At 60.5% G+C, this 13,626-nt stretch overlaps 2 protein-coding genes across 2 annotated transcripts in view; both read right to left on the bottom strand.

Annotated features, from left to right (window-relative positions):
- The window catches only part of ABCF2 (ATP binding cassette subfamily F member 2), a 94,293-nt gene that overhangs the window by 25,160 nt on the left and 55,507 nt on the right, over positions 1–13,626 (bottom strand). The gene's annotated exons all lie outside the window — the stretch shown is intronic.
- Positions 2,339–13,071, bottom strand: GBX1 (gastrulation brain homeobox 1). The gene is made up of 2 exons (XM_063121629.1): positions 12,603–13,071; positions 2,339–2,943 (listed from the first exon to the last, which is right to left on the bottom strand). The coding sequence occupies exons 1-2, from the start codon at positions 13,069–13,071 to the stop codon at positions 2,339–2,341; spliced, it is 1,074 nt and encodes a 357-aa protein (XP_062977699.1).

The raw sequence follows: 13,626 nt of genomic DNA, 5'->3' as shown, positions 1-13,626 counted from the left end.
AGCCCGGCCAGAGGCATGCAAGCAAGCAAGACGCGCGCGCGCACCCGTACCCCACCCGCCTCCACCAAGGGGACCCCACCCAAGGGTCGCTGCTGGCCTTGCTCAGAGCAGCGCAAGAGACCTGGTCCCTGTGCGTGCACCTTCATGCAGCCCTGAGAGCGAGGCAAGAGCTGATGCTGGCTTGCTCGCAGCCTCCAGAAACACAGTCTCCTCCTGGGGGGGGGGGGCGCTCTACTGAACCCCCTTTCTGAGTGGGTTTAACTTAACTGGTGCATCTCCCCCTAGCGGGATCCGGGATCTCGGCCTGGGAAAAGGGAGAGTCCTTGTGGGTCCCAAGATGTTTTGCTGCCTCGGGATGCACCCCCTGGTGCCCTTCCGCCGGGAAGAGCGGAGCGGCCGTCCAGCCGGCCTTCAGCACTTGGTGACGGGGCTGCATCCCCTGCCTGCCCGCCCACCCGCCTCTCACCTGAGGGCAGCAGGCAGGCTGAGGAGCAGGGAGGGCCGCCTGCCCCACGCAGCAGCGCTGTCCTCCCAGCAAGGGGAATGAATGGCTGGAGGCGGAGGAGGCAGCGCTGCCCTCCCGCAGCACCAAGCCTTTGCTGCCCAAGGCGTCGCTCTGCCTCATGGCGGGCTGTCCCTGCGTCGTCCCTTCCCCAGGCTACAGCCGCTGTCTTTGACAGAGTTGCACCACTGGTCCGTCTAGCCCAGGAACGTCCGTCCAGGGCCTCCGGAGGTCTGAGCGCGCGCACCTTCCCCGCCTTCTCCGCTGCGAGCGCTTAAGCGGGGCTTCGGCCTTCCCGGGGCCGGCCGTGGCTCTTCTCCAAGGCTGCTTGGGAGCAGGACGGAGGAGCGCAGGTCACGTCCAGGTTCACCCCACCCCACCCCGCAAGCCTGTCACAGCAGCCGCCTGTGCCGCCTCGAGGCAGTGGTGGGCAGGAGCCCTGCCTGCCCTTCCTCTGGCCAGTGGCGCTCAGCACAGCGGATCGGCAAGAGCAGTTTTCCAGCGCCCCGCTTCCGAGCCAGTGCCCCGGGGGAAGGCGCCGCAGAGGCCCCGGGCGGAGCCGACCTCTCCTCCCCACTCACCCCCTTGTGTGCCTGCTCCGCTGCTGCGAGGGAGCCCGCCTCCCCCACTCCGGCCCAGGGCCCCCTCGCTGTGCCTCCCTGGTGGGGCTGAGGCCAGGAGAGAGCAGCCTTCGTCGAGAGTGGGGGGACCTGGGCGCCTGCCCTGCCGTGGTCCCAGCAATCCCAAGAACAGCTCTGGGGCGCTGGGTCCGGGGTGCCTGCACCACGTGGCCTAAAGCAGCCTGAGCCTTCAAGGAATGTTGGGAGTTGCAGTCCAAAACAGCTGGAGGGCATCAGCTTGGAGGAGGCTGGCCCAGAGAGAGAGAGAGCCAGCAGAACAGGGCACGTCGGCGGGACGGGGGCGAGGCCATGGCACTGCCAACGGTGGGGGGGCGGTCCCTCGGGGGTAGGCCCATAGCGGCCCCGAGCAAGCGGGATGTCTTGTGAAGAAGCTCCAGCCTTTGGGCTACCAGCCGTTTTCAAGGCGGGAGGCTGTGTGGGGCGGCACAGCACGCCATGCCCGCCAGCCCCACCGGGCCCCGTTTCCTCCGCGGCTGCCGGCCCGTTTCTGCCCGCCGCTGCCGCCGCTTCCAAGGCAACCTGGGCAGGGCCGAGGGGACCCAGCCAGCCCAGCCTCCTGCTCCCACACTAGCCGGCAGCTGCCCCAGAGAAGCCCCCAAGCAGGCTGGGGGCACAGCGCTGCTTCGGGGCGGGGGCTGCGCAGGGACCTTCTCTACACAGGCTCTGGGCTGCCTTCGGGGTTCGGCTCCGTAGCAGGCCAGAGAGAAGCAGGGCCGGAAAGCCCAGGCAACGAGAGAGCCCTCCGCCCCGCCCCCCACCAGGAGCCTGCGACACCGCTAGCCGCTCTCCTCCTGCCCCAGACAGAGGGGGTGTGTGTCCCAATCCCTCCTCTCCCACAGTCAGGCGTGCACCACGTCCATAGAAAATAAGTTTATTGACCTTCATCACGACTGTGCACTGAACAGATACATCGACCGGGGGAAGGGGGTGGGCTGGGGCTTATATACAGAACACGGGGGTGGGGCGGGGACAGCGCCTCCGGCCCGACGCGGTGAGAAGGGAAGGAGCGCCCGTCTGTACAGACTTTACACCGAATAAATAAGGGTTCCTGTACAAGGGGAGGGTGCCGGGCCCAGGCGGCGGCGGCGGCGGCGGGAGGAGGGGCGCGCGGCGGCCCTGCCAGCCGGCCTCCCCCCCCCCCCGCCGGCTCGGGCTCGCAGTCCGTCCGTCCGCCCGGCGGCCCGGCGGCGGGGGCTCAGGGCCGCTGGCCCTGCTCCAGCTGCTGGTGCTGGCTGCGCACTGCGAAGCGGTTGACGTGCACGGGGATGGGCACCACGATCTTGGGGTTGCGGACGGGCTCGCCCGAGCGGCCGCTGACGTTGCCGGCCTTGATGCGCTTCCACTTGGCGCGCCGGTTCTGGAACCAGATCTTCACCTGCACCTCGCTGAGCTTGAGCGCGTGCGCGATCTGCGAGCGCTCCGTCAGGCTCAGGTACTTCTTGCAGTGGAACTCCTTCTCCAGCTCCAGCAGCTGCTCGCTCGTGAAGGCCGTGCGCCGCCGCCGGCTCTTGCCCGGCCCTGACGCCGCCGAGGACGGCGCCGCCGAGCCCCCGACGCCCGCGGCGCTGGCGGCGGCGGCGGCGGGGCCCGCGGGCTCGCACGGGGCGCGCTTGGCCCTGGCCTTGCCCCCCAGAGGGCCGCCGCCGCCGCCGCCGCCGCCGCCGCCCGCCCCGTCCAGGAAGGGCTCCTCTTCGCTCTCCGCCTCCGCCGAGCTGTCGTCCTCCTCCCGCCCGCTGCTGCACGCCGCCTCGCCGGTCCGCCCGTCCAGCTTCTCCTCGTCCGAGCTGTAGGTCTTTCCTTCTGCGAGCCATTGGCAGACAAGACAGACAGAGAGGGGGACGCGATTAGGAGAGGCCGGCAGGAAGGGGGCCGGGGAAAGAGGCCTTGCTGCACAGCACTTCTGCACATGCTCAGGGGCACCGGTGCAGAGCATCGTCCCCACAGGCTGGGACTGGATGGGGGCAGCCCAAGACATTTTGCTGCTGTAAATGCCCCCCCCCTCGCCCCTGCCCGGCCAGATCAAAGCCTCCCCAAGGCCAGACATCCCCCATGCGCCTGCCCCCTCCCCCGCCTAGCAAGACACCACCCCTAAACTGAATGGCACGTTGCTGCTCTTTCCTGAACCGGAAATCAGATTCCTGGACCTGGCCTCATGGTCCTGCCCGGCTTCTCCTGGCAAAGACTTTCCTGCTTCCAGTGGATGTGAGCAGGTCACTGGGGGGTGGGTGGGTGGGGGTGGCAGGAAGGCTGTGGTGGTGTACAGCCATGTCTGGGCACTGAGCAGCAAGGGCCCCACTGGAAGCCAGCCCCAAGGGGGCTCCCTCGGGAACCCAGTCAGGCCCTGCCTGGTGCACAAGCTGGCAGCGGTGCCACAGAGTTTGCCAGCTGGAGCTTCTTCATGCAAAGCAGGGGGCCTCAGCCCACTGAGCTATGCCCCCCCAATTAGTGAGAGCAGGGGGGGTCAAGGGTCTTGAGGCAGTGCCTCTCCCACCCCTTTCCAAATCCTCAAGGAGTGTAACAGCAGGTAAAACATAAAACATACACAAACCGACCAACAAAACACCCCAAGACATCTCCCCACCCGGGCTCAGTCCTGGTCATGAGGTGGATTCAGCCCCTTTTTCGCTATAAGGTGGCCCTCAAGCCAGCAGAGAAACACAGAGTCTGGGTGGGTGCGGAGCCTGGCTTGCCATCTCTTTGTCAGCAAGGGATTAAGACAGGAAGACCTTCTGGTGCCTTGGGAAAGTTCTAGACAAGCGCGGGGGTGGGGGGCTACCCTTACCCATTAGCCCTGATCCCAACCTCATCTTTCAGAAGTCTACCACATTGTAGTAACATGACATGGCCAAGAACAGGCTCTTTCAGGGACCAATCCAGGCAACACCAAATCTGGAGATCCAGCTCTATAGAGTGGATCCAGAGTTGGTTATACTATGTCACGACTGCAGTGACACAAATATTCCCCCCACTGTGCATGCTGGTCTTGTGCTGGTCAGAGTTCCATAATTAATAAATAAATAACCCTCGCTGGTGTGGCTTGCTGTGTCTTCTGAACCCAGGTAGCATTGCTTGTTTGGGGTGGGGGGCAGCACCCTTCAAATAGCTCATGGGCTGTGGTTGGGTTATTTGAGGGATGCTGCCCATTGCCAAACAAGCTATGCTGCTTGGGTTCGGACAACCTGGCAAGCTGCACCAGCTAGGATAATTGGGGAAATCCAGTCGCCATGTGACTGGCATTCACAGAAGGGTTTTGTTGTAGATCATAAGCCAAATATGAGCCAACAGTGTGATGTAGCTGCAAAAAAAGAAAATGCTATTTTGGGCTGCATTAATAGAAATATAGCTTCCAAATCGCATGGTTCCCCCTATTCAGCCCTGGTTAGGCCTGATCTTGAGTATTGGTCCAGTTCTGGGCAACACACTTCAAGAAGGATGCAGACAAGCTAGAGCGTGTTCAGAGGAGGGCAATGAGGATGATCAGGGGTCTGGAAACAAAGCCCTATGAAGAGAGACTGAAAGAACTGGGCATGTTTAGCCCGGAGAAGAGACGACTGATGGGAGACATGATAACACTTGTCAAGGACTTGAAAGGTTGTCACACAGAGGTGGGCCAGGATCTCTTCTTGATCATCCCAGAGTGCAGGACACGGAATAATAGGCTCAAGTGACTGGAAACCAGATTCCAGCTGGACATCAGGGTTCCTGATGGTTAGAGCACTATGACAATTGAACTCATGACCTAGGGAGGTTGTGGGCTCCCCCACACTAGAGGCATTCAAGAGGCAGCTGGACAACCATCTGTCAGGTGTGCTTAAAGGTGGATTCCTGCATTGAGCAGGGGATTGGTCTCGATGGCCTTAGAGGTCCCTTCCAACTATACTATTCTATGATTCTAAGCCACCGTGGCTTAACCATGCTACAATCATGCCATTTAAATCACAACTAATGTAAGTCTCATTGATTTCAGAGAGTTCAGTCAAAGTATGACTAGATCTGGATCCAAGTCATGTAGCTTTGTCCAAGGAATAACCAACAGTGGGATATGGGTTCCTCCAGAAGTGGCGGGCCACAACCCCAAATTCCTCTCACTTCTGTAGGGGAAGCAGCAGTAAATAAGAAGAGACTGCCTGTGAGCATGTACAGAGGGATGACTGGGTTCTGACGTCACACCTCTGAATTCTGCCAATACACCTCTGGGTTATTCAGTCCTCGAATGACCCATGCTCACCAGGGCAGACCCAGGAGATGGGTTGGGCCCTGTGTCCTCTCTGTTTAAAAACGCAAGCATGGGCGACCTTTTGGGCGGCTGCTCCAGGAGGGGGTCCCCTGAGGCAATGCCTCTTGTTCATGGGCCCCCATCGAAAAGGGGCTGGGGGGCGGGGGTCAAGCAGAACAGTCTGCTGAGAGTTGACCTCCTCATATTCCTTCACCCAGAGAGGCAAGCAGCTGCCTTCTCCCGCACTGATGCTCTTGAGCGAACTGGCACACCCAGCTCCCTCCTCCCTTGTCATTTGGTGGGGCACCAGCATTGCGTCTTCGCAGAAGTCTTCTGGGTCAATGAGGCGTTTCGAGCAGCATTCGTCCCTTGTCCTGGGCTGGAGGGGCGTCTGCAGCAAGTCCCACCCAGAGCTCATCTGTGTCCTGAGCGGGCCCAATGTGGACCCAGCCATTTAGGCAATGTCCCAGCTGCTCTGCTGAGGAACCCCTCCTTATGCCAGGACCTCAGTTCTGGTCAGTGGGCTCTGCCCGGCTCCATGACGGGAAGGTGCTCTGCATGCCTGCAGTGGCTGCCTCTTCCTGAGGAGTATGTGCTACAGTCCCAGGTCTGCACCGCCATCCCTTCTTCCTGCGGTTGGCTCTTGTGGAGTCCCAGCTCCCCACCTGCCAAGCGACAGGAGCAGGTTTCTCCATCAATACAAGAAGGGGCCTTCTGGATCAGCCCCAGATGGTCTGTGCAGTGCAGCACCTTGGTGGCCAGAGTGGCTAGCCAGGTGTTGCCCAGCAGCCAGGCTTCAAGGCAATGGCAACTGGTAGCCAGAGGCAGCTAGACTTCCTTTGCACCTGCCACCACCATTGCACGAATCCCCATTCATAGAATCATAGAATAGCAGAGTTGGAAGGGGCCTACAAGGCCATCGAGTCCAACCCCCTGCTCAATGCAGGAATCCACCCTAAAGCATCCCTAACAGAGGGTTGTCCAGCTGCCTCTTGAAGGCCTCCAGTGTGGGAGAGCCCACAACCTCCCTAGGTAACTGATTCCATTGTTGTACTGCTCTAACAGTCAGGAAGTTTTTCCTGATGTCCAGCTGGAATCTGGCTTCCTTTAACTTGAATATCCATTATTCCGTGTCCTGCACTCTGGGAGGATCGAGAAGAGATCCTGGCCCTCCTCTGTGTGACAACCTGTCAAGTCCTTCAGGAGTGCTATCCTGTCTCCCCTCAATCTTCTCTTCTCCAGGCTAAACATGCCCAGTTCTTTCAGTCTCTCTTCATAGGGCTTTGTTTCCAGACCCCTGATCATCCTGGTTGCCCTCCTCTGAACACGCTCCAGCTTGTCTGCATCCTTCTTGAATTGTGGAGCCCAGAACTGGACGCAATAATCTAGGTGAGGCGTAACCAGGGCCGAATAGAGAGGAACCAGTACCTCACGTGATTTGGAAGCTATACTTCTATTAACGCAGCCCAAAATAGCATTGGCCTTTCTTGCAGCCATATCGCACTGTTGGCTCATATTCAGCTTGCGATCTACAACAATTCCAAGATCCTTCTCGTTTGTAGTATTGCTGAGCCAAGTATCCTCCATCTTGTAACTGTGCCTTGGGTTTCTATTTCCTAAATGTAGAACTTGGCATTTATCCCTATTAAATTTCATCCTGTTGTTTTCAGCCCAGCACTCCAGCCTATCAAGATCACTTTGAAGTTTGTTTCTGTCTTCCAGGGTATTAGCTATCCCACCCAATTTTGTGTCATCTGCAAATTTGTTAAGTGTTCCCTGCACTTCCTCGTCCAAATCATTAATAAAAATGTTGAAGAGCACTGGGCCCAGGACTGAGCCCTGCGGTACCAAGGTGCTTGGCTCATGCTAGGGCAGCCACCCAAGGTGGCCAAGCTGGCATCTGCCCGTCCTACCCATAATGCGTTGACTCCCAGAGGTGGCAGGGCAGGTTTAGGAGCAGTGGCTCCACTGGTGTCCCAGATGAGGCCTCCTCAGGACAGCACGGGGGACTCCTTCAGCTTGGGGCTGGGGGTGAGACAGAATAGCTTTCTCCCTTTAGAAGCTTCTGCACATGCAAGCAACCCACAGCCCGGCCTGGCTGAAGAGCCACCTGGACTCCCCTGGTCTGGAGGAAGTTGGAAGAGAACAAATGGAGGGAAGTGGCTTTCACCAGAGGAGGAGGCGGAGATGGCTTTCAAGGGCACATTCATGATGGTAATGGAGGAGGAGGTGGAGGAGGGGCAGGGGAATGGTCTCCCAAGGGTGGAGAGCCATGATGGACATTCCTGGTTCAGTGCCAGAGTGTCTTCAAATCCTGGTTGCTGGAAAGGGGGTGGCAGTGGCTGTGGAGTGCAGCCTGCCCTTCTTGGGGTGCCAGGGAGCACCTGATGGGCTAAACTGCCCAGCCATGTGATCAAGCAGGGCTCTTTGTCTGAGAACATTGGCCCAGGAAGGCGGCATTCCTCCCAGACACCAAGAGCAGGCGGTTCTGCTTCTTGCAAGCTGGGAAGTTGAACTTATTGTGCAGTCCCCCTCCAGTTTGATTTCATAGCCAAAATTTGCACTGGCTCACAGCTCTGCAATGCACAGGAAGCCTCTTCTCTGCAGCCAGCTACAGGTGGGCTGTTGCAATTCAGTGGTGAGAGGAAGGGGAGGGGCCATAGTGTGCTTTGCATGTGGACAGTCCAATCCCTGGAAGCATCTCCAGGTAGGGCTGGAAAGATTCCTGCCCGAGTCCCTTGAGATCTGCTGCTGCCAGCCAGTGCTGGCAATACTGGGCTAGGCAGACGAAGGGTCTGACGCAGTAGAAGGCTGTTCCCTATGTTCCTATGCACTCTACATATGCTCGGAGGCACTCTCACCCTTGCAGTTATGTCACCGACCAGGGCCTCCTTTTCTTCTATTTCTGAGTCCACATCCAGAAGATGAAGAAAGGGCCCTTGAGCCACATGACACCCATTGCCCGGCCTCCCCAGCACCCACCTCCACGAGAGGCTGGCTTTTGCCATAGATAGCAACAACACTCCTGTGCCTTGTCATGGGAGCATTTGGACTGGAAAGACGGTGGCCGCAGTTGCCAACCTGTTTACATGCCCACCCTGACCTCCCAGAGCAGCCCCAGTCTGCCCCACCACTACAGACCCCCTCATAGTTGCTTGCAGTAGGGCAGCCTCTGGTGGCCATGAGGAAATGTGCAGGCTGGCCACTAAGCCGGCCTGCTGAGCCTGGGGAGGCAGTGTGCGTATCCCATGGTTCAACAGCTACAGAGAGCCCTCGCCAGGGGCTTTTGCGTGACGTGGCTCCAAAGGCAGCACCAGGCCCAGCTTCCTTCTGTTTCATGACGCCCTGAGCATTTGCCCTGCGGCCAGGCTTTCTGCCAGCAGAGGAGGCTGCCTCCACTATCATGCCATTCTGGGTCTTCATTAGAACCAACCAGACTGCTAAAGGAGCTATCCATGGTGTTGAACCCTAACCCTCCGATGTGTTCGGTATCTTAGGTGGTGCCTTTAGAGGTCTGGCTGGTTTTGAATGAAGCCCAGAAGGGAATCACAGTCTCAGAGTTGCTGCCCACAGTTCCCAGTTGCTGCACCACAGGCCCAACCCCACCTTGGGTAGGGAAGAGCCCAGCGCCGGTCAGGCCCCATAGCTAGCGGAGCAAATGAGCAACAGGTATAGCTTCAGCGTGCTCCTGACACCGGCTTTAAGACGTCCACCTCAGGGCCCTTCAGATAGTGGCTGGGCACAGGCAGTCTTAAGCTGCCAGCAGCGTTTCCCCATGACCTGCCCTCCTCCCTCTGCCCCATGAGTCCAGAAGATGCGCCTGTGACCAAAGGCAATGGTGCTGTGTGGTGTTGGGCACTGGTTTTATCCATGTCCTTTCCTCAGTGGGGAACATGGGTGGGAGGGTGCTGTTGCACCATGTCCTGCTTGTTGGTCCCTGGCCGATGGCCACTGTGTGAACAGAGTGCTGGACTAGATGGACCCTTGGTCTGATCCAGCCTCAGGGCTCTTCTGATGTTCTTATGTTCTCAAGGTAGCCAGGGAAGGGCCCCTGCAAGCCCTGCTCCCTATACGTCTAGGCTTCCAGCTCCCGGCCATGCATCAGGCAGCAGAGGGTCTCCTTGGCAGCAGAGCCCTCCATGTGACTTCCCAGCAACTCCACCCCCCCCCCACAACATTCCCCTGCTCTTCAATGCTGCAGGAGCCTTTCCTCCAAGCCCACAGTTGCTTCCTGGTGGCCGCACTGGCCCTGCAGCACCCACACTGACCAGCGATGTGATGCAGCTTGTGCCCGCTCTGCAGAGGTCAGCAGCTGGCCCTGGCTGCGTGCCAGCTCTCCCCACACCTTCGCCCTCTCCTCCTTCCCTCTCTCAAAGGAGTTTTCTGGAGCACTTTGTTCTGTGGGCACTTGGGGGGCCTCTGTGGGACAGGCTGCCTGAGGGGGGTGGGGTTCTGTCTTTGGGGCAGTGGAGAGAATGGCCAAGGCAGGTGCGTGCTGGCATTGGCAGGAGGCCTCTGGCATTCAGAGCACCACCCACAAAGTAATGGTGCTTGATAAAGCACGCTTTTAACACATGAATGCATTAAATGCACATAAAGGTGCATGTCATGTGCATGAAGAAATAGTTGTCTTGTTGAGAGGTTGCAATAGCTGAGGGAGATCCTACAAGGGTCTAGGCAGATCGTTTAACAAGAAATGCTGGCCTTTAATGCTGCATTGCTCGGAGCACTTCACACACCCAAACCAAGGTGGCCATTACATCTGGACCCCATCCCAATAAAATGGGCTCCCACTGCCAAGACATCAAAGGCCCGACAGTCAGCCTGCAAGCCCTATGCATGTCTACTCAAAAGTAAACTCTGGAGGAGATTCGCCAGCTTAATGCTCTCTCTGAGTTTAAGACAGCTGTAAAGACTAGTCTCTTCCTGCAGGCCTACCCAGATGAATTTTAAACCTAAGAATTTTAAGATGCTGTGATAGTTGTTTTAATATTGTATTGATTTTATATGCTCTTTTAACTAATTTTATGTATTATATTTTATTTAGTGTTGTTCCCTGCCTTGATCCAGAGGGAGAGGGCGGAAATAAATGAATAAATAAATATATGCTGCTGCTGCTGCTGCTGTGGCCTGACTCCCAGAGACTGGGGAATCATAGAATAGAAGAGTTGGAAGGGGCCTCTAAGGCCATCGAGTCCAACCCCCTGCTCAATGCAGGAACCCAGCTTAAAGCATCCCTGACAGATGCCTCTTGAAGGCCTCTAGGGTGGGAGAGCCCACCACCTCCCTTGTCATACTGCTCTAACTGTCAGGAAGTTTTTTCCTGATGTCCAGCCGGAATCTGGCTTCCTGTCACTTGAGCCCATTATTCCATGTCCTGCACTCTGGGAGGATCGAGAAGAGATCCTGGCCCTCCTCTGTGTGACAACCTTTCAAGTATTTGAAGAAGTGCTATCATATCTCTTCTCAATGCTAAACATGCCCAGTTCTTTTAGTCTCTCCTCATAGGCATAGGATTGCAGCAGCTGAACAAGATCCCCGAAGTCAGCATCGAAGCTTTCATACCATCGTCCCGGAATTCAAAATCTGATGGAATGAGACCTTGCCACCGCCTCGTCCGCCCCCGCTTTTCAACTGTTTGGATCCCCCCTTTCCTGAAATTCAATTGCAACTGCCCAAATCTGGAACTCGTGCAAGGATGTCGGATACGGGGGAGGGGAGCTTTCGGATTGCGGGGGTGGGGGTGGGGGCAAGGAGGTCGGCGAAAGGCCCACCCCTCCCGAAGGAGCTACGACCTTGGCTTCTGACAGTGGAAGATGCTGAGCGGTGTGTGTGTGTGGGGGGGAAGGATCTGGGGGCGCCTCTTCAGATCACCCGAAGCCGGGTGCCAAATTCCCTCCCAGGTGGAGCGGGAAGGAGGCTGCCCTGGCTGGCTTCCGAGAAGAACTGCGGCCGGGCGGGATCGAGGTCTTGGGAGATGGGGGGTGGGGCCGTGACAAGTCCCCCCCCCCCCCCGTTGCTTGCTTTTTGCAGCTGAGGGCGAAGCCGGGTTCCGGGGGAAGGTGTATGCCAGGGGACCGACCCCCTCCCCGGCCTTGGGACTGCCCACGGGGGAGACAGCAGGGCCGTCTCGGTGGCAGCCTCGCCTGGGCTCCTGGCTTGGGCTCCTGGCTATGGTCGCGAGCCCGTTCCCTCCTGCGCGCTCTTCCTCGCCGCGCCCGGCTTCGAGGCGTCCCAGCACCACGGACAGCTCCTCTGCCCTGGGCCGGGCGGCGGGGCCGACGGGCTCCTCCAGGGCCTCGGAGGAGCGGGGAGGTCGGGCCCCCGAAGGCGGCCCCTCCGACCCACGGAGAAGAGCGCCTGCGCCAGGGGGAAGAGCCGCATTGGGGCTGGAGGAGGAAGGCGAGCCGAGAGTTCGCGCAGCCCCCCTCCCCGGCACTGGTTGCAGGGGGCGAAGCTCCCCCGGGCCGGCTGGCGTCGGGGGCCGAGCAGCAAGCCATCGCGCCAGGCAAAGTGCTTTCCCCTCCCCAAGCCGGAACGTAGCTGCTGCTGCTGCTGCTGCTGCTGTCCGGGGAGGAGGCACGGAGGGCGGTCACTCACGGGCGGCGTGTCTGCCCCTGGGGTCCCAGATTGTGCCTCCGGTGTCCGGAAGTGCCCAGTGAGGAGCGTTTCCAGGCCCGGCCGCCCGCCGGCCGCCCCCTAGGGCCACTTTCTTCCGCGGGGAGCAGACTGGGCGGGCGGAGGCGAGAGCCCCAGCACAGCTCGGCTTCAGCAGGGGGTGCCAAGGGCCCCCTCACACGAGGCCGCCGCCTCTCCAAAAGTTCAGGGGCCGTGGCGGTGGCTGTGTGTGTGTGGGGGCGCTGGTTCTCAGTCCTGCGCCCCCCGCGTGGACCTGGTGGAAGCTAACCTAAGGGGGTGAGCGTTGAGCGGGGCGAGTGGCGTGCAGGACTGGCTGTGGGGCGGGCGGGAGGCCTGCTCAGGCCACGGTTTGGCTTCTTCGTTCTTCTCTGCGTACTGAACGCCTCCCGCTCCCCCTCCTGGGTTTTCTCTTCCCTCTGGACACGCTACCAGCTTCGGAGGAAACTTTCGCCCTTGCAGAAAAGTTCTCCCAAGTCCCCGGCAGCAGCGGCCGCCCCGCCCCCCGCCTAGCCTGGCCGCCTGCTGTCGTCTCGCCCGGCACCGGTCCTTCCGGAGGGAAGTCAAGACACCGTCCCTCCCTCCCCCGCCCCACGCCGCGACCCACCTGCCATGCCCGGAAAGGGCTCCGAGAAGTGGAGCTGCGGCTCCGGGGGTCCTTTGTCCCGCCCGGGGGACAGCTCCTCGCTCTCCAGGCTCTCAGCCGCACTCCGCCTGCGACAGGACGGCTCGGTGTTGCCTCGCCCCGCGGCGGGCAGCTCCTGCGCTGGGTAGAAGCCGTCGGGGGGCTCCCCGAAGCTCGGCAGGGCGGTGGTCAGCGCCACCATGGACGGGACGGCTTGGCCGAGGCTGGCGCAGAAGGAGTTGGTGAGGCGGCCGGCGAAGGAGGCAAGCGGCGCCAGCGGGGGCAGCCCGGCCGCCGTCTGCAGGGGCCCGTGCGGCAGCACCAGCGGGCGGTAGGGCATGAACATCGGGTAGCCGGTGTAGAGCAAGGGCCCGGAGCGCGGCGCCGGCGGCGAGTGCCCGATCAGAGAGTCGATGGAGAAGGCAGCGCCTTGGCCGCTGGGTCTCTGCATGGCCGCTGCCCCGGCGCCCCCGACAGCTACTGGCCGGGCTGCCCGGCCGGGGCCCCGTTGGGCGCCAGGCTCCACGCGAATCCCACGGGCGCCGGGCGCGCCGTCGGTCCGGCCCCAGCCAAGGCGCGGCGTCCGTCCGCGCGCCGGCACTGGCTTGCGTGGGTCCTATAGGGCGCGCCCGCCTCTTCGAGGGATCCGCCGCCGCCACCGCCGGAAAGCGCGCCGCGCCACCCCGCGTCCGCCCTGGCTCTGCTCCGCTCCGCTCTGCTGTGCTGCGCTCTGCCGCGCCTGGCGCTTCGCTGGCGCTGTCTGCGGCTGGGCGGGAGGGAGGGAAGGGGAGGAGATGGCAGGGGAGGGGGAAGGGGGAGTCGCCCTGCCTGCCTCTGGGCTCATCCATCTTCCTCAAATTCCGCTTGAGTTCCCCCCAGAGCCGCCCGCCCAACGGCCGGGCCAGGGAGCAGCGGCGGGTTCCCACTGGAGCTGCCCAGGGGGGCCCCTGGGAAGGCACCGCCCCCTCCCGCCTCATCAGCTATTATGGCTGGTGATTGATGATTG

Source organism: Elgaria multicarinata, chromosome 1 (assembly GCF_023053635.1).
Source record: "Elgaria multicarinata webbii isolate HBS135686 ecotype San Diego chromosome 1, rElgMul1.1.pri, whole genome shotgun sequence".
Lineage (NCBI taxonomy): Eukaryota > Metazoa > Chordata > Lepidosauria > Squamata > Anguidae > Elgaria > Elgaria multicarinata.
The sequence above is the reverse complement of the archived record's forward strand: the minus strand, read 5'-3'. Positions and strand labels throughout refer to the sequence as shown.

Excerpts from the sequence above, each read along its gene's own strand:
- GBX1 (XM_063121629.1), bottom strand. The coding sequence starts at position 13,071 with ATGCAGAGACCCAGCGGCCAAGGCGCTGCCTTCTCCATCGACTCTCTG. Across the intron at positions 2,944-12,602 it reads GCCCTTTCCGGGCATGGCAG|AAGGAAAGACCTACAGCTCG; the intron begins GTGGGTCGCGGC and ends AATGGCTCGCAG.